Source organism: Pempheris klunzingeri, chromosome 4, assembly GCF_042242105.1.
Source record: "Pempheris klunzingeri isolate RE-2024b chromosome 4, fPemKlu1.hap1, whole genome shotgun sequence".
NCBI lineage: Eukaryota > Metazoa > Chordata > Actinopteri > Acropomatiformes > Pempheridae > Pempheris > Pempheris klunzingeri.
Window position 1 is genome coordinate 6000616 of NC_092015.1, and position 19541 is coordinate 6020156.

Below are 19541 nucleotides of genomic sequence, written 5' to 3' on the forward strand. Positions count from 1 at the left end.
TGCGTTTAGTCCTTTTTTCATGAAGGTCAGCTACTTCCTGTGCTTGTTCTTTAATCGACGTCTATATAAATGTAACATTTCGCATTCCTGCGTTGTGGGTGAATATTCCCAAGCGACGTGAGCTTTATATGAACACCCACTCAATGGTGAGTCATGACTCATAAAAAGTGAGTCATGCTGTAAAGGCAGGCGCAAACGTGACACAGCGCTGAGGTTGTAAAAAAAGTGGCACAAGCACTGTTAACTTACTACTGGCCAACAGATGGCGTGCCACTGCAGATGGTATATTAATGGTGGTGATGTATGGCTGCATTTTATAGTTGCTCTGTAATTGCTTTTCATGGCTGAGTAAGAATGGCCATAGAGTAGGTATAAAGTCACATCATAACTGGGTCTAAATTTCATTTTTAGCTCCAATTATACGGCACATATTATCTTCATAGATTTATATAGCCGTTGTAATAATTACAGCGTGGTCATAGTCAAGAAATACTTCATATGTTTGTGCATGGTCTTTACCACATACTGCAAAATGTCAGAAACCAAAACTCTCAGCAGTAGTTTAGGAACAATATTGTTAGTGCTTCTGAGTTATTTCTTTATGGGAAACTTTACGGCAATTTAATAACAGAAACAGTAAATGATTTCATCAACAGAAACATCACGGCGGACAGCTTTCCAATCGTGGAGGTCCTTTTTTAACATATAGCTCAAATGAAATAAAGCTGTCCTTGCCATTAGTTATCACACAATACAGTTTCAGTACAGAGACAGTTTGGATAAAACTGTCGTGTGAAGGTTACGTGACAAGAAGATCTTGGGTCTAAGTCTGATCCAATTGGTTTTCTGTCAGTTTTGTATGTTCCCCACATATCTGGATGGGTCTCTTCCACTAAGACTGGTCACTGTTATTGAATTAGAACCTCTGTAGTTTATATGTGATGAGTGTAAATGTGTTGGGACAGACTCAGACCCCCCAGGACCATAACATAGAGGAAAGAGCATAAGCATGTATAGCGAATGGATGGACGGTTACACACTAAGCCTCATCCCATAGTCTCCTTTTACCTCTCTGTATCGTTTTAAGGTCACACTCATATATACCAGCAGTGAGACAATATTTATTTCTCTGTATATAACACTGATAAACAGACAAATTGAAAAACTCAATTCACCTGCCTAAGGCTGTTCTTTCCATATTTGTATTATATTTGCCCAAACATACACCAGCAGCCTATTCAGCTACTGCTTTGCAATCAATAGAAAGTCCCAGAGAAATTAATTAATAAGGTCATAACTGGGGTTGTTTCGAGTTCAGCCATACCTGACTAGAATTAAGTGGCTAAGGTGAGTCAGAGCACTCAGTTTGTTTCACAGACAGAGGTGCTGCAGGCAAACATAAAAGGTATTTGCGGGGCTGAAGAAGCTGACAGACTGGCGATATGAGCTTATATGATGAGTCACAGCAACAACAACAAAAAAGAAACCCATCTTGATGGGTTTTTCAGCCCATTAATGAGATGTAAAATGTTTTCAAAACAAGCTGGAAAACAACCTGTCAGTGAGATTGTTTCACTCTGGTGGGTATTGAAGTCTTTTTTTTTTTTAACAGAAATAAAACATTCCTTCTATTTTCTAACTTAGTTTTTATGCCATGAACATACTCCTAATGACTTATTAAGATGATTGTGTTGAGAAAACGAGGTACGAGGTAAAGTCTGCCTTGACATATGTGACTTTAATTGGCATGTAGTGGGTCAAAAGTGCAGTCTGGGATTCTCAACTTATGCCTCTGTAAAGTGTCAGCTGTTTGTTCTTTCTTAATCAGCCTTTCATCCTCAGCATGTTCCTCGGTACTTGCTGTAATATCTAAATCAGTGCAGCTCACATTGTGCCCTGTCTCCTCCTTTGTACAGAGAGGACACTCGCTGACCTTCTCACTGTGTTCACTATCATAATGCGATCTGAAAAGGTCACAGAGGACTACACTCATACTAATGATATTTGTCCTGATTGATAGGACCGGAGCTGTAGTTACACATGAAGCCAAAATGCTATCCAGTTAATATTTAATGAGAAAAGATTATCTTTTCCCTAAATAGTGCTATTATTATGTACATAGGAATCTTAGATAGGTTGTCGATTCAGCTATTCATAGCAGAGGTCAGCTTTTATGGCTGTAATCATTTTTTGTAATTGTTTTTGAAATGCAGTGCTTTGCATGTGAATATTTCATGTGACTGCTGCAGGTAGGCTTCGATTGAACCGGCATTAATGTGCCATCATTTGTATGCAGATTTGCATGTCTGCATTAATGTCAATAGAATACATGAATGCGCCCTCGTGCTGAGGATCAGATGCTGTTGCTTTGAGATGCCATTTGATTAAGCGCTTGTTGCTGTGCATGTAAATAAACGCTTTGTCTCACTCCTCGTGGCAAGTTTTTCCATCACACCTTGAACCCGGCGCACAGGCATGCATGAGGTCTTTGGCTGCACAGCTCCACATCATTTTATGCGCCTGCACCCTGCATCCACACAGTTTTGTTGGATGTGCTTGTACCATAACAGTGAGAGAATTACAGAAATAGGTAAAACTGTGGGAAATGAGATGAGGCGCTAGTTTTTCATTTTCACTTCATCCACTGCAACATCTGTTAGATTTGCTATATTAAATAGAGCTGGAATATGAGACCCAAAATATGTCACAACTGATAGTAGTTTTACAAAAACAAGCTGGGATCAAATCTGACTTATTTATCTTATTATGGTTCCTTCCTCCCCCGTAACAGTTTTCTGGAAAGTAGGAAATGTAACTATGAAGACACATTTTCAAACCCAGCATGACTTTGCATACAGGTGACAATGAGTTTCATATTTGCTCTTAGTATATATTGTTTTCTACATTAACATGCACATACGTATGTTGTTACAAGGCAAGGCAAATGTATTCATATAGCACTATTACGACACAAGGCAATTCAAAGTTCTTTACAGGGACATGAAACACAATAATAACAAGACACAGAGACATTAAGTTTCATGCAAAGAGATAAGCTCTATTATTGGAAAGCCACCGTAAACAGTTACAGGGAAATATTCACACATTTTCTGTACTTGCTGTGGTACTCTAGGAATAACTGTAAATGTAAATACAAGTAGTAGAAAAAAAGTTTTTCTTTTGTTTTTTAAAAATGCTTTCTGTGTCTTTTTATAAAACAAGCTTGCCTACTCGTCTTTTCAAATGTTGATTTCCAGCACTTCTTCTGACTGGAAATCTATAGCTATGATGAGTCAGCGCAAAACAGCCCAATCGATAACAGAGACAGAGGGAAATATAAAATTGTTTGAGGTGCCACCCTATATCAGGGAACCGCCCTGACACATAAACACCATTTTTATGTGCCTTGTCACTACTCCAGGCCATTGAAAACTGCAAAAATGTTGGGATCTTTTGCTCAAGTATTTATATATTTGCGCCATTTTCTTGAGCTTGTTCCACTTAATATCAGCAATCAAACAATTTAAAGTCAATTATGATAATCAGATCATTTTCAGTATGGTCGAAACTCTGTCACGATGTAAAGAGCAGTTTGGAAGTTTTCTTGTGTGAGACTGCAGAATGCATACTATAGAAGATAGAGTATAGATACAGCAAAAGGATGAAATGCACCTTCTGGGGATGTGACTGCAGCTAGTAACACAGCTGTAAGCCATTTGTCTTTGTATGGTCAATGAAGCAGCATTGAATGCAGCTGCTCGAAACGATTTCACCTATCACATACATCTGCTTTGGAGTTTGTCTTTCACTTTGTGAGCCGGCATAGTTTCTGTGGACATTTGCAAACTTCTGAGAGAATGCCATCATGCACAGAGAGTTCTACTTGAGGAAGCATGTACTTGTAAAATGGAGGTTGGAAGGAGAAATAAAATGAAGTTGATTCCCTGTTTTAACACGCACCTCATAGAGAAAATAGTTTTCTCTTCTGAACTGCATTCACAGCACTGCGCACTTACGAATCATATCTTTCCAACATGTAATTGTGTTGTCGGAAACTAGTAATAATTATTGATATCGCTGGAGAATAGGCTGTCTGGTTATTTGGAAAGCCTAGAATTATTTTTCGGAGGAAGGCTAATGGAACAATTTACCAGACGAGAAAAAAAAAAAAAAACTTGGCTGGTCTATATGAGTTTTTTGGCCCCAGAAATACAATCAGTACATGCAGACATCTCCTGGGACGAAGATGCTAATGGCCCCTTAATCTGCATACATTAGCATATCACAAAAACGAACAAGGACATAGAGGCACCGTGTCTTCATAACTTCATTGTTTAACTCTCGATGGAAACAGTGATCGAGTAAATGTGACAGAACATTTATGGAAGACACGTCGTTTCCTTTTAAATGGCACTTAGAGTAGAAAAGTATTTTAACAAATACAACATTGTATTGCCTAATATTCATTCAGTGTGTGGCAAATGCCTATTATTATGGTCATTGTGTCCCTGCACTTTATTGACTTCTACTAAATCAGTGCACAAGACACTTAAAAAACTTAAATGGTGCCAGCTGTGCGACATCTTAGGTGTCTAAGGAAGCTGCGATGGAAATTTGGCTCAGAGGAAATTATTCTGTCGACTTAATTGGTAATGAAGACGTAGCCAGGGCTTTTGCATAATTCGTTAACCTGAATATCACATAAAAACCAATTTCCAGTACCATTAGTGTTGATTTGGTCAAAGATGGCCTGTTTGGTTTAAACGTATCAGATTGATCACTGGTTTGTCAGTGTGCAGTTGCTGCAACATTTTCTGGTGCTGCAACGACCATATTTCTTCTCAACGATGAGTGAACTTTCTTTTATCGCATTATCTTACCCTGAAGGAACTGTACAGGATACGATAATACGATAATTGAGAGATAGCGTAACTTAGAGGGGAGTTCAGAAGAGAAAGTAAAACAACTTTACACCCTCCGAGTCAATGTCTGCATTAGTCAGAATCCCATAAATTATCTGAGAGCATTCCTCCTTTTATCTTTTATTGCTCTTTTAAAGTGTACAGAACATTTCAAATGAGACAAAACAAAATGTCACAAGTAGGGGTTCTGTGTCTCTCTCTCTCTCTCTTTCTCTCTGTCTTTTCATGAGCAAACATCAAACGTTGCCAGCCACCAGACACAAGATAAACAGTTCATTAAAAATGGGGGGCATGCCATCATTCACAGAATCGCACAGCTCAAAGTGCACCATGATGCAGGAGAAATAACACGGCAAACAAACAAAGCAGCCTCATCCAAGGATGCTGCACCTGGACAGGAGAATTTCTTGGACATTAGTCAAACCATCTGAACACACGAGGGGATTAGGTGATGAAATCCAGACACAGAAATAAAAATCTAAAAAAGAGAAGCGTTGTTGCATGAAAGCAGAAGATGCTCAAATTTGACCACGATTTCTAGCAGCTTGATGTACTGTACGTTTAAAACTTGTGTATTCTTGTGATGAGACTGAGGTTTATATAATGTCTGCGAGCATTTGCTGCTTGTGATTTTAACATAACTTACAGATGATAACGTTCAGTTTATTACAGGTTTACTATCATTATTTTTTTCTTTTAATTCCTTGTTTATTGTCTTGTGAGGGGAAGAAAGAAAATCCATTTCGTGGACAAGACTCCAGGTATTTTAGTATTCTGTAATTGGTTTGACTTAGATGTAAAGCTGAACAAACGGTGTTGGGGGGGAACAAACAGTCTGTCTGGACTGTGTAATCTTTGGTGGCAAAGAGTACAACATTAAGTCTCTAATGTCGGTCAGCTGACAGAGGTTTGTGCTGCGCCCCAGGGGAAACTGTTTGTGAACCAAGGTGATTAACTTCACCTTTTTTGGCTGGATGTGGTTAACTGTATACTCTGTGATGTGAGCAGTTTGCTCCTTTAGAAGTTTTTTGTGTGTTCTGGGGCTGTGACTTTCGGCTCAGTGCCAAATACAGTAGATGTAGTTTGGCTTGTAACTCCATACAGCACTTGGAGTTAGACCATCCAGTCCACATGTATTTTGTGGACTTAAGTAGGCTTATGGCTGCTTCTCTTCTGCGTCCTGCTTTGTGGTCCAATTAGAAAGAAGGAGGTGATACAACCACTATCCCTCACTGAAAGACCATCTCTATAGATTCTACTATAGAATGAGTTCGTAGATACACGTAACCAGAGTGCTTTGCAGGATGTCTGTGCTCAGTTTTAGATGCTGTTTGTAGCTCAGGCACCCAGAAGGAGCTTATATATGAACCACCACCCCTTTACATTGAGCCAGCTGAGGTGGATCAGGATGCTTACTTGGGACTCCCTGTGGAGGTACCTCAAATATCTTGGGAAATACTTGGAATACCAAGGTATTGACTTGGACCCAGGTAAGAAAATGGGAAATGCCAATATCCCATAATAGCCCAATGTTTGCATGCACTGACTACATAAGCATGTTTTATCACCTTTTTTCTTTATATGTATCTTTCTGTAATGGAGCTCTCAGCCAAATAATTTCACACTTACTGTAGGTGTGACAATCTCGATTAATCGTATTAAACAAATCCCATACTCAAGAGCCTTTATCAATGAGCATACAATTTGCAGAAATAGTCATAAGTATATAATTGAAATCCTTCACTTTTAGATACTAAATCAACATTATGTGAAATCAAACAGGTCAAAATGCCATGTGATGATTGATTTGTACCAAAAATGCCCCTTTTTCACTTATTGCCTAACTTTCTACCAAATTTCACTGACATCTTTCAACTAGCTGTGAAGATGTCCCACCAAATGACAAACAAGACCATAAACCATTTTTTTTTTTACACATTAGTGATATATGGCAATTGGCCACCGCTAAATTCTAAATCAAAGGCAGACATAAGCAATCCAATATTATACACATCCAAACAACTGCGGAAATTGTTGGTACACAGCCTCTGGGTTTTGTAGGTCTTTAGCATCAAATGATGGTGTGCAGAGGTGTCATTGCAGTAATGTTTTATATCAAAAGTCTTTTTCAAGGGTTGAGAGAGGCCAAACCTTGCCATGGGAATGACAAGATGAAAATAGATGTCCCCTAGATTTTTCCTGAAGATAGTCTGATATCAGTGTGTCTGGCGTCCTTCACCCCCCATCCCTCCCAAAGGGGAGGCTCCGGCAATTATGAGGGACGAAATCTGTGACAGGTAATGGGATTTTCTCTGCTTTTAAAGATTATTATGCTTCTCAAGGGATGTGCAGGTGGTATGATACAACTTCCTCTCCTTCAAATGATAGGCATCATCGTTTATATCTTTAGATCAGACCCTGCCCTCGATATGATACAAAGACAGAGAGGCTTCGCAACGCACTCCTGTCCTAACATCCTTGAACATTTGCACCTGACAGTAGCCAGGGAGGAAATGTCTTTTTTATGAGTCATAAGCCAAGACATTCAATAGAGAAATAATTGCAGCAAAAAACTCCATAACTGAACAGCTCCGTGGACCTTGTCAGCAGCCAATTTTGATGAATTTCACAAAGTAACATCTATTTTGAGGTGAGAATGTTACTCACGTTTCCCACTTTGCATGAAGACAAGCAGAATTCACAAAAAGTGTTATCATGCCGTGTGCAGTGGCAGACTTGGCTGCATTAAATTACCACAGACAGGCTATACATATCCAGCCCTCACCAGATGTGTTTCTCTAGTCTGTCGTTACCTGAAGCCAGTAGGAGATAATAATGGAAATGAAATGCAGTTTTTTTGTTTTGTTGTTTGCTCTAAGGTATTGGACACAACCGTAAATGGACTGCATTTCAGACTAAAAGCTGAAAATGGCTGCAGGGTAAGTGTCAGAGCTTGCTGAGTAAGTGTCAGTGCTAATTTTGTTTGCCTTTGCCAATTTTAATGAGGTCTCTCTCATTCAGGATTTATAACAAGGGAGCTGAGTAAGAGTCCCACGTGAACTACCTGCTATCATTAAAGAACTTTGTGATTCTAATCATAATTTGATCATCAGATGTTCATCATCCTGCTTGCTATGTAAGTATTGTTTTGTCAATTTGTAAAACAACTCATGTCATGTCATGCCATGTTCATCACAATATGGTAATTAACCAAGGAAATGTTTGTTTTACATTATCCGGCATTTTTGGGCAGCAGAGCAGGGCAGTACAGAGGACGTGCTGAGTATGTAATGTAAACAGTGTCAGTTTAGTCTGTTCAACAAGTCATGTTGTTGTTGGAGATATCTGGATGGAATTTAGCTCACTGAGCCACTGAACATCAGCTGCCACCCAAATTCATTTTCATGCAGTTAACACCAACCACTGTCACACAATGCTGGACTACGGCAGAGAAACAAAACCAACAGGCAAGTAAATAAACAACCAGTCGTGATTTGTTTTATCTGTGAGCACCCGGGTGAGACATCAGGCACTGCACAGTTGCTTTGACTGCATCGTGTGAAAAGAGACAGTGCTAATTGTTAATGTGTTTGATACTATCTTTGTGCTAGCTGCTCACAGCTGCTTTCTGAATGTCATGATATTAAAGGCAATTGCAAAGATAGAAACAAAGGAACATTTCCAATGCATTACACACTAATAACACTGCTAAGAATCCTGCACTGTTGGGATACCCACAGAAGGACACTGTGGTGGGGAAAATACTAATTTATGCATTTCTGACGGTTTTATGGAACATGGACGCAGGTTTCAGATTGAAGACAATCAGGGATTTATGGGAATATCCAGATCCTTCCTGTATGTCTTTGGAGGATTTAGGAAAAGCTCATCAACCACCAACAGCTGTTCCCTCTCTCCTCTCCTGTTTGTAATAATCAAAGACAGGGGATCAAGAAAGTTTGGGAAATCAGCGCACAGCAGCAGCATGTGCTCAGTTTTGTGATAAAACAGTGTTGTGCCGCTATTTTGCAGCTGATGTCACCCTTCTCTTGTCAACCATAAAAGCAATAATAAGAGTTCATAATTAGCGTGAAACTCAAAAGTTTTGCAGCACAAAGTAGGCAAAACGATGATCATTAATCCAAATCTTAGGCAGTGGCTCTCTCACGGATAAAGGTCACCTTCCCCTTCTATGTGAGAGACTGTGTAGCAATGAAAAGGCTAAGAAGGTTTGGGAGTTTGACAGCCAGTTAGGAACATTAGCTACAGTAATATGAGCATGGTGTTGGACAAATAATGCAGAAGCACAATGCAAGGTTCTTGATTTACTTGCTGATCTTCTGTCTGACCTTCACCTGTGGCCAAATGCTTTCAATAGTGACCGAGTGGCAGTGACAAATGACGGAAATTGACAGGATGAGGGGGTCATCAATAAGAGTTGACCTCGAAGCTAGAGTCACCTCTCTCTGGAGGTGTACAGAGACGCATTTGGTGGGGGGAACCTTGAATAATTCAGCGGGCCCAGAGCTGATCAGGGGCCCTGAGTGATTTCAAGGATATTAGATATTCAGTGTGTTAAACCTGTTTAGCTGCTGTCAGGTGGCCCAAACTCTCTAGCTGTGGCACTGATGGAGCTTGACCAACTATGAGGAGAGGAACCTGAGGAAGGCACCCTGGGTAAAGCGTGCCTTGGATACTCAGCATACCCGAGCATGACCCTGACTTAGATAAGTCACATAAAGATGGATGGATGGTTGGGTTTTTCATAGTGAAAGAAGCTCAACAGATAAAGTTTTGACTTTCAGCATTAGATCACTTACAACTCAGCGTTTCAGTATTCTGTGTTTAGTATAAATTCATGTGCTAAAATAAGGAAAACATTGCTTCAGCATTAACAGCACTGAAGTCTATCATCCTGCATGTTTAAAACATCAAATTAAATATATAACACTGACATTTTCATTTGGCTTTCCTAGACTCTTTAAATAGTCCAGGTTTGTCCATTCAACCATGCTCAAGTAAAAGGAGCTGTCTTTCTTTAAGTCATAACAACAGTGACTACACCTATTAAAGCCTGTCATCTAAGAAGGGAATAGCTTTTTGACGGATATTTATTAATGTGATTTGCATGAGAGAGTTGTGTCTGTCAATATGGTTACCATTTGCTGGAGATGAAAAATCTCTAGTAGTATTATCGTTAATCCCAGCCAAGACTTTTGTCAGCTGCACAGCTTGCAATTGTTATCACACTGACAAAAACACACAGATGTAAGCAAGCACCCTGAGGAAGAAAACAGTGCATCATAGCTGCTGAAAATGAAGGCAGACTTAAATGGAAAGCGGTGAGACATGAAATGCATACGGAAAGATGTATATTGTGCAGTAAGCAAATTGTCTTTTTGGGTAATCTAACTGCCATATACAAGAAAAGGATTGGACGGGGATATGTTATTAATTTAGAATTAATGTTCACTGGTACTAACTGCAATCTCTGGCTGCAGTCTTGCAATGCAAGATGTGAGAAATGCAGGGTGTACTATAAGGTCACATCCATCGTGTCATATCTGTCTCTCTACACTGACTTTGTTTACAGTCCTTAAAAAGCTTGCAGTAGGAGGTCTCTGAGAGGTGGAAAGCAGCCTACAAGACCCTTTATGATGAAATAACATTTTAAGGATTTGAAGTGTTGTTTGGTGTTGACAAAAGACCTTTCTGAAGACCGCAATAGGAAATCTGTGGAACGGCGTGGGAAGAACCAAAGGAATACCACAATCAATTGCTGTGTGGGCTGACACTAGAAAGGCACTATTTGGATATTGAAAACACAGGTAAAATCCTCATCCAATGCTGGGTTATAACAGATATATTGTATAAATATGCCAAAACAAATGCCAAATTTTGAGGATTAATGTAATCTTTAAAAGCAAATAAACTATAATCAGCAGATACCATGAGCAATTCACAGATTATCGTATTGAGCCAAGCATGTATGGTGTTATTTCTGCTGCAAACAGTTAATTAAAGATGATGCTTCAACACCGTAAACCATCATTTTTTCATCATCATACTATTTACTTGCCTTCGTTAAAACAAACATGTAAAAATTGTTTGACGCGAGACAAAAGTTGCGGATCACTGAGGCTACAGAGGCTCCTGAATATCATCAGGCTTCCACCCTGGTGGTGTTAACAAGACATGAGGACTAGCTGTGAAAGGTCAGTGAGAGGGCAAGTGTGGATGGATACTCAATTTCCAGTGTAGCACCATGAAGCAAACACCTATATATATATATATATATATATATATATATATATATATATATATATGACTTTTCTGCTGTGAGGTTCATTTTAGAATTGGTTGTATTTTTACCGCACACCTGTGTTTGCATTCAGTATATGTGTGCACATATATAACGCATTACATCATCTGTGTGTACACTTTTTTTTTTTTGCATTATAGGACATCACATACCATCTCAGAAAGAAAAAAAACTGCTCTACATTATCTAGTTTACCTAGATATCTGGCTTTCGTTATTCAGGTCTGGGCCAACACAGATCTTGTTAATCGCTTTGACAAACATTGCATCTCCAGTGTGCCATAAATCAAAGCAGGATACAGTTGTGGCTCCATCAGTAGGGCCTAATCTAAATGTATCAGCTGGTGTCAACCCAGGGACAGAAAATCCATATGCCTTCTGTGTGTACAGTTTGCCGTATTGCAAATAGCCAGATATTGTTTTGTCCTGCGTATGGCAAAGGGCACTGTTGACCACTCTTCAGAAAGCCAGCTGGTAGGAAGTGTACAAAGAAAAGCCCAGCAGACAATACTAACTTCAAAGGAGAGCATATATTACAATGAACATGTACACCATCATTAATATGCTTACAGGAGTAAGCGTCTTAGCACTGGTGAGGAAATCCATTTAAACCTACTATGGAAAAAAAGAGAGATTGAAAATCAGAGTTTTCAAGCGTTCATTCCCCTGCAACTTACTGAATTCTGGACAGATTAATTTCATGGAAAAGACATCTGAAGATCCACTCAGATGTTACCCCACAAGGCTTCGATTTCATACATTATCTCATCCAACAGATCCCAGTGTCTTCCTGTCTGAATGGGAGTGGTGGACATTAGGTTTTCAATGGAACATTACTGCCATCTGGTGTATCTGCTGACCAACTGCTTGCAGGCCTGAGGATACAGAGCTCACGGACATATTCGTGGTTCTCTGCCAGTTTGTATTGTTTCTTAATTGAAAATTGAGGGGATTAAGCTACGGGTCAATAAATCGTGGCAAGAGACTGAAATATTGCTCTTGCTTTCCTCTACAACAAGCTGAAGCGCTTAACCTCCAGTAATACCCAACTGAGCTGCAAAATGGTGAACAACTGAAGGCGGCTGCTCAGATCTCAGTATGAATGTGTGTACATGTGTTACTGTGAGGTGAAGGAGTAAGATGCTGACACAGATCAGGCATGGCCAGTCAACTGAGAAGCTAAATTAGTCAGATGTGAAATTAGCAAAGAGTGACTTTAAGGATTTTTATTTCTTTGATTTGAAATTCGATTTGAGTTTCCAACCAATGCTGTGTTTTACAGGGAAAGTCTTCATTGACATTCTTGTCTGAATGTCTCCAGTATTTGCTAAGACGCTCTCATATGTGCTCTAACGTGCAGACTTTGTTTGACTGGCCCTCAACATCATCAACCATAGTTATGGCCATAGTCTCGTACAATATGACCATCATTTCTTTTGTATTTTCAAGAGTTCACCATTCAGCCTTTAGATTAATGCTTCAATTTATGCACCATGATGAGGTTTACCTTCATGTTAGAGGACAAATGAGTGAACCTCCTACAGCCAGCAGGGGGAGTTAATAATGCATACTGTTAGTAGGGTGATGGTAAATCTCCAGGGAGAGATCTCCAGGGAGAAGGTTTCACAATAGGAGGCTTCAAGCTTTAATCCTGGCCAACTTCAACTTAAAAAACAAAATGAAATGAATGAATCCTCAACATTTATCAGGTCAGTGCCCCTTTTTACACATTCAGCTGCCAGATAGACTTGTGCAGTGGTGATGTAGCCTAAAGGGTGGATTTCATTGAAATCAATGTCACACTTCTTCCATCTTAGCTCATTATTGGAAATATGAACATGTTTGTTGAAAACTTGAGGAGTTGGCTAAGAGACTGACAGAGTGTTTTTGTTTTGATTCTCTTAACACTTTGCAATGTTTATGCAGCACAGGGTGTTTACCAGCAGGCTCTCTGTCCCAGAAGACATGTGAACTGAATCACGCAGCACTGGTCTTTCTTTAATGTGCTTAACTGATAAAATGTTTTTTTTTACTCCTTAGCTTCATCAAAAATGTTTTCCTCATTAGCTTTGCACATGTGTTTTTGCTATAAGATTATTTTATAATTGTCCTTTTACTAACACCTAGAAAAATGACACTTCATTGGAAGAGAAACTGAAAATGTTTTCATACTATAGCAATCAGCATTGTATTTACAACGTATGGACTTTTCAACCAACTTAAATGAGTAGATAGGTATATGCACATACTGTTGCTTTATTTTTAGAAACACCTGTATGTACTACAATGGAATACATCAGCCCTGCAGTAAAAACTACTTAAACTGGTGTGTTTTTGTGGAAAACACTACTTTGTTGTTATTGTCTGTGAGAGGACTCAACTGTGTCATAGTTTATTACAGGACACTTGCATCGGATTGCATCCTGATAATACCTAAGTGAGTAAAACTTTATCTATATATAGCACCAGAAGATGATAAAAGCAACAACAAACTCATGCAACAATTGTTTACTAAGTACGAAATAAATAAGGGCAAGGATGCACAAATAAAGGTTAAATAAATATATCTAATCTTAATCTTGTTGTACTTGCACAATGACATAATGAAGACATTCTAATCTACTCTAAATAGGTTTTGAGATGATAATTAAAACACTCAACAGTATTTGCTGATCTGAGCCCAGGGGTGGGGCAGGAGTTTCTTTATTTATTGGCATACCGCCATGTTTTTCTTTTTTACATTTTTGATTATATGCAAATCTCTTAACACAGCTCAACTCTGTACAAAGTGGTATGATGTATTTTAGAGACATACAACTTGTTCTATGCAGTCTATGCTTTGTACCCTTTTGTATTCTAATAATCACTTAACATCCCTGATTAGCAATGAACACAAAACAGACACTGTTGTCACAGTAATAAAGACCAGCTTTATTTTGTCGTCTTACAATAGCTAGATACATTAAAGGCTTTCCCAACAAAATGGATACAAGTGGTAAAACAGGCAGCTGAAAACCATTTGCTGAGCTGTAAAATGCTTTAAAACAAACATGGCATCACACACCGTTGTAATCATCATTTCAGTGAAATGCGTTTTCCCCTCAATGTCTGCTCAGAGCTGTTACTAACAGGAACGAAAAAGTGCCTCACTGAGAGATTGTTGCAGCATGTTTTGTCAGAAGTGACAAACAGTTCTATAATATTTCAAGCAATAAGTGATGTTTAATGGACCATTTCTGCAGCTTATGTGTTTTCTTTCTGTAAAACGTGAACATGAAAGAATTAAATATCTTCAGTAACAAATTGCCAAATTAATAAGATACATACAAACATGACTTGCATACCCTGGGGACGAAAATCTGATGTATTCTCATTCAGAATGTCATTAAAAATTGCCTGAGATGAAGAAAGTCACATCCACCTGTGAAACAATTTCAAATTAAACAGAGCAGTGTAGCAAATGAAAGTGGGGTGTGGAAAAGTAGATGATATCCAGGTACTTGAAAGGCTTTGGACATTTTTTTATGAATGAAAACATTTCAGGTTCCTGGTTTGTCTCGGGGGAAAGTGACACACATCGTAGTTGATACAAAATGCTTAAATCCAGTTGCAATATTACTTGCACAACAGGTAAACAAGTATGATACAGTAATATGGAACACTAGTGTTAAATTTGTCACAGCAATTTTATCTGCCGGCACTTCTAACAACAGAATTGTCAGTCTCTCATAGAGATGAATAATTAGTTCTGTTATAACCACTACTTAAATCATAGGTGACCTGAGGTATGGAGCAGTCTGTAAAGAAGTTCGGGAAGGCCAAAGTGCACAGTGCATTGTCCTCTATGGGCCCAGCAGCCTCAGAGGGACAGTAGACAGGAGGCTGGGCCGGGCCTGTACGCAGGCTCCCTCCTAATTTCTTAGAGGGTCCTGAGCAGCTAGTCCAGGGCTCAGAGTAGAGGAGACCACCGACTACATGGTGAGCATCGTAGGAAGCAGGATCCGGGCCCCCCATCTCTGGCTGCCCCCGGAGAGGCGTACTTTGATAAAGGTCCTGGTCACTGACCATGTTGCTGTAATCAGGCCCCAAGAGTTCGAAGAAGTCTGCCGCCTCAGGATTGCCTCTTTCCAAGTCCTTCAGCGTCATCCCAGATGTGGAGCTGACTTTGGAGCAGTTGGCAGGCTCAGTGAAGAAAGATGGGGGCAGATTGCGATGCCTCAAGGGTGGTTTCTTGGCTCTTTCCCCCCTTACATCCTTCACTGGACTGAAGAGGGCTGCCAAGCTCTTGCTTTGTAAATTGGCTTGGACCCCATCGCGTTTAGGTAGAGTTTTGCTCTGCAAAGGACTGGGCTGAGCCAGGGGGGAGCCCTGTCTTTTAACTGGGGCCTCTGCTGGGTTTCCTGGCGTTATAATGCCAGTGCACCTTTTGATCTGCTTCTGTAGATACTTCCGGTGGTTGACTTTCCTCTTGGATTTCACTGGCTTGTCCAGAGCCAGCTTGATATTGCTAGAGGCCGAGTCTATGAAGCTCAGCAAGTCCCGAGTGGTCTCTTTGTAGTCCTCGTCGTTTTCTGCCTCACCCAGGAGACTGCCATCCAGACTTTTCTCCAGGTCGTATTCCATCACAGAACCAGGGAAGCAGAAATTCATGAACTGAGGGTTCATGATTGCAGTCTGAACAGCCATTACTCTGTTGAGCCCAGCGGCTACACCTGTGGCATCCGCAGTGTTCCCTCAACCAAAAGTTTCTTCAGAGCATGTCTTTTTTTTTCTCTGACAAACGCTTGGTCCTGATGCTGCTCATGAAGTTCCTGTAAACATTCCAGAGAAGAAGTGACGGGCTCAGAGGAAAGCGAGGAGATCTTTCAGGGGGCTGGACTAATGATGTCAGAACATCAAAGAGGAGGGGCAAAGAGACCGCAGGACTTAACTCTTTGCTTGTGCCTGACCACCTGCATCTAAGAGGGATTTGTCTCAAATTCCCTGCTGAGTTGAAGACAATAACTTCTGTCAGAACTCTCCCCCTCCAGTTTAACTGTTTGTGTGTGCTCTGAACCAAAAACCCTTTCATGAAACTGGAGGTTATTACTGTAACAGTGAGCTGAAAAGCCTTTAAAATCCTGACAGATAGAGTATTTTTGCTGGGCAGAATTATTATGCAAGTCTCTCTATTGAAGTTCTACCAAAATATCAAGTTTTCTTATACATGTTTATTTAAGAAACAATATTTAAACCAAAAAAAAAAGTTTACTTTAAATATTTCTCCTCAACTAATCAGTATTGAAGTTAACTTACTTTTTCTGAACATTTCACCACTTTTCAATCATCATGCCCACTTGTGTGTTTCCTGGTCTGGATTACCAAACAGAAGTTAACTTGTAACTATCAAAAAGAAGCTATACAGTAGAAAGAAAGGGCTTCTTTTCTGTGGGAAAATCTTTGTGCCCCAACAGATGCCACTATTTGGGAGAATCTTCCCAACTGCTTGCTTGTGTCTTAATCTGCTCATGGCAAAAGTTGATTTCTAGTGCATTCCCAGGCCAGTGGGAATTTCTGCCCTGGCCTGACAACTATTATGGGCTGTCTTTGACATAAAGCCCTACAGGGTCTAAATAGCCTCTATTCTTCGCCCGGCAGTGAAAGGGAGCTTTGTGCCAGAGATTCATTAAATTGCACCTCACAGCCCCTTCGTAAAATGGGTCTCAATAATGAACAGTCGATTTAACTAGAAAAGCTGCCGGAGCTGTTAAATTAAAGGGGAATAAAGTGCAGTTCAGGCTCAGTGTGCCAGAAGAAATGTTGACCTTAAGAAATCCTGGGTATGAAACTTCTGTTGTAAACAATAACGCATTTACAGGAAGTTTCTTGGCCAGCAGTGAATACAATGGAGGATGTGTCCGAGAGCCGGATTGTTATGTTGCCAGCACTTATCCCAATTTAAGTGGAATTTCAAGTGAATATTGCACATATGGACTGTTAGACATACTATACTATACAATACTATACAATACAAATATGTAACTTACCGTTATTCTGCACATATTCTCTATTTGTTGACCAGAGAATGCAGAAGCCTCTCTCTGATCACACACATCTCTGATCATTTGTTATTCTTATTTCAAGCTAAGAGATTCTGCAGCTGAATAATTGAAAGAAGATCCCTCCTCTTACAAAAGTGCGTGCTGAGGTGTGCTAGTGACTCATTTAAGAGTTGGGGGGGATGAAAAAAAAAAAAGCAGCGAGGGAGTGAAGCCGTTCAAAAATTCTTTCTTATGTTAATTCTTACAGAGAAAAAAAAAGAACAGTGAAACTGATAGCACTGATCTAATTATCACAGCCCTACACAAGTCCGTTACTGAAAAGAAATGCAGAAAAACTCAAATCTATGAGCAACAAATGGTTACAAAACAAAGAAGCTCTTTCTGTTTATACAGCTGGCCATGAAATACTTCCTGCTATCACCTAGAACGAAAGAAAAAAACAAGAACTCGTGATGAAGAGCTGCTAAGTTCTCCTCGTTTCACCTGACATTACTGCCAGGCATTTAATCATAAATAATGCAAAACTTTTTTTTATGCTCATTACAGTGATAAGTGTAGGAGGAAAATGGAGGTGAGCCGCAGCCGCATCACGACATCTCATGAATTCAGTGGCAGAGTACTGAGCTGTTAACGCCTGCCCAAAGTGATTTTGACTCCTTCTCTTTGCTAATGGCACAATTTTGGCAAAGTGACATCATCACAGTCATGGCAGCCATATCCCCCCTTTTTTCCCCAGTCAAGGAGCTTTGGCTTTTGTGCTGGTGGGTCATTCACATCACAGAGCCTGACGCACAGATCCCGGAAACAAGTTTCTATTGTTGCATAAAGGCAGCGAGGGCGAGAGGGGATGGGCTGTGGCAGACCAGCTCGGAAAAAGTATATGAACCGAGAGCCCAACAGAGGAGCTTTTGACTTATTTCCACTTTCAGTGTGAGGCTAATTGTTATATAAGTTATTTTTTCAATATTCCCCTAATGGACCAGTGTTTGTTTAAGCGTTAATCGCAGAGGTCAAACTATCGAGTGAATTTTCAAAAACCCATTATAATTTTAAGCTGGAGAAAATCATTAGAAATCTGCTCTGCCTTTTCAGACAACCAGCAAGTTGTTTGAATCCATGTCGTTGAGACATTGTTAAACATTACCACCACACCCTCTGTCCCAGAGAATTTACTTATTCAGCAGCACCCAACCCCAAGGGAGAGGGGTGCTCAGTGCAACGTGATGTGACACACACAGGCTTAATCTCTTCCTACTAGTGTGTGGTCTCTGTCTGGGCAGGGACATGCTCAGAGTTTGGGGTCGAGCGAATACTAATAACACCTTTGATTGATGGCCAGTGTCAGAGACTTAGAAAAGGCTGGCAAAATTAATGACCTCTCAAAGTCCTGAGAAAAGTTTAAGGACGGCATTTAGTCGCAGAGAACCCGTCCTCCCCCATGTTTAGCCATGTTTCTTTCTGCTGGGGTGTCTCAAATCCAGTCAAGCCTGTGACAAAATGTTCAGAAGTCAGGCTTTGTGTCTCCTGGTAGAAAATCAACCCACATACCAGTGCAGGACATGTTCCCCATCTGTTTCACGGGGTCATGTCATGTCAGGAACTTTTGCTTTAAAAGAGGAGGGGGAGAAAAAAGAATTGGCCAAATAGTTCAAAGAAAATTACAAAGCAAGAAGACATGTTTTCATTGCCAGTCAAAGTGTTTTAGTATCTGAATTTTCATGACATTTGAGTCTTTTAGCGTGGCATGAAAAAAAAAAAAAAAGTGACTTCATGGCAAACTATAAAAGGCTTCTTCCCTCCCAATTCCTGCAATGACTCATTGCCTCACTCTTAACCTTCCATCAACCCTTCTCAACCTCTTTGGCACCCCAGGAGTTGTATTAATAACATTACTGGCAGGGGGGAACAAACCAGGGTCTATGGGCTGCCTTGGTGCCGCAATTTAGAGCCTTAATGGCGATCAGTGAATGAATGCGTGCCAGGGGGAATCCCACAGGTTGGTCCACAGGGGTGAGGTCAGCAGGCGTAGCTGTAATAACCTCCCACCACTCACTTTATTGGCCTCCTCCGATTGGGTTTTTATTAAATCTCAAGCACATGCAATTGTTCCTGCTAGGTGGAAGTCACTTAAAAGCCTCCGTCTCTCTGAAACATGACAAAGACTCTGCTCGACATAACAACAGTACATCCATGTGAGATTAAAAGACATTTAGAAAGATTATATGACCATGATTCTGATTTTCATTTGTTTATTTTT

The 19541-nt window shown here is 40.1% G+C and overlaps 1 protein-coding gene across 1 annotated transcript; it reads right to left on the reverse strand.

Moving 5' to 3' along the window:
* Positions 1–14969: 14969 nt before the first annotated feature.
* LOC139200575 (protein FAM181B) lies at positions 14970–16022 on the reverse strand. The gene has a single exon (XM_070829901.1). It carries the CDS (start codon positions 15927–15929, stop codon positions 14970–14972), a length of 960 nt encoding a protein of 319 aa, XP_070686002.1. The 5' UTR covers positions 15930–16022.
* Between the last annotated feature and the right edge of the window lie 3519 nt (positions 16023–19541).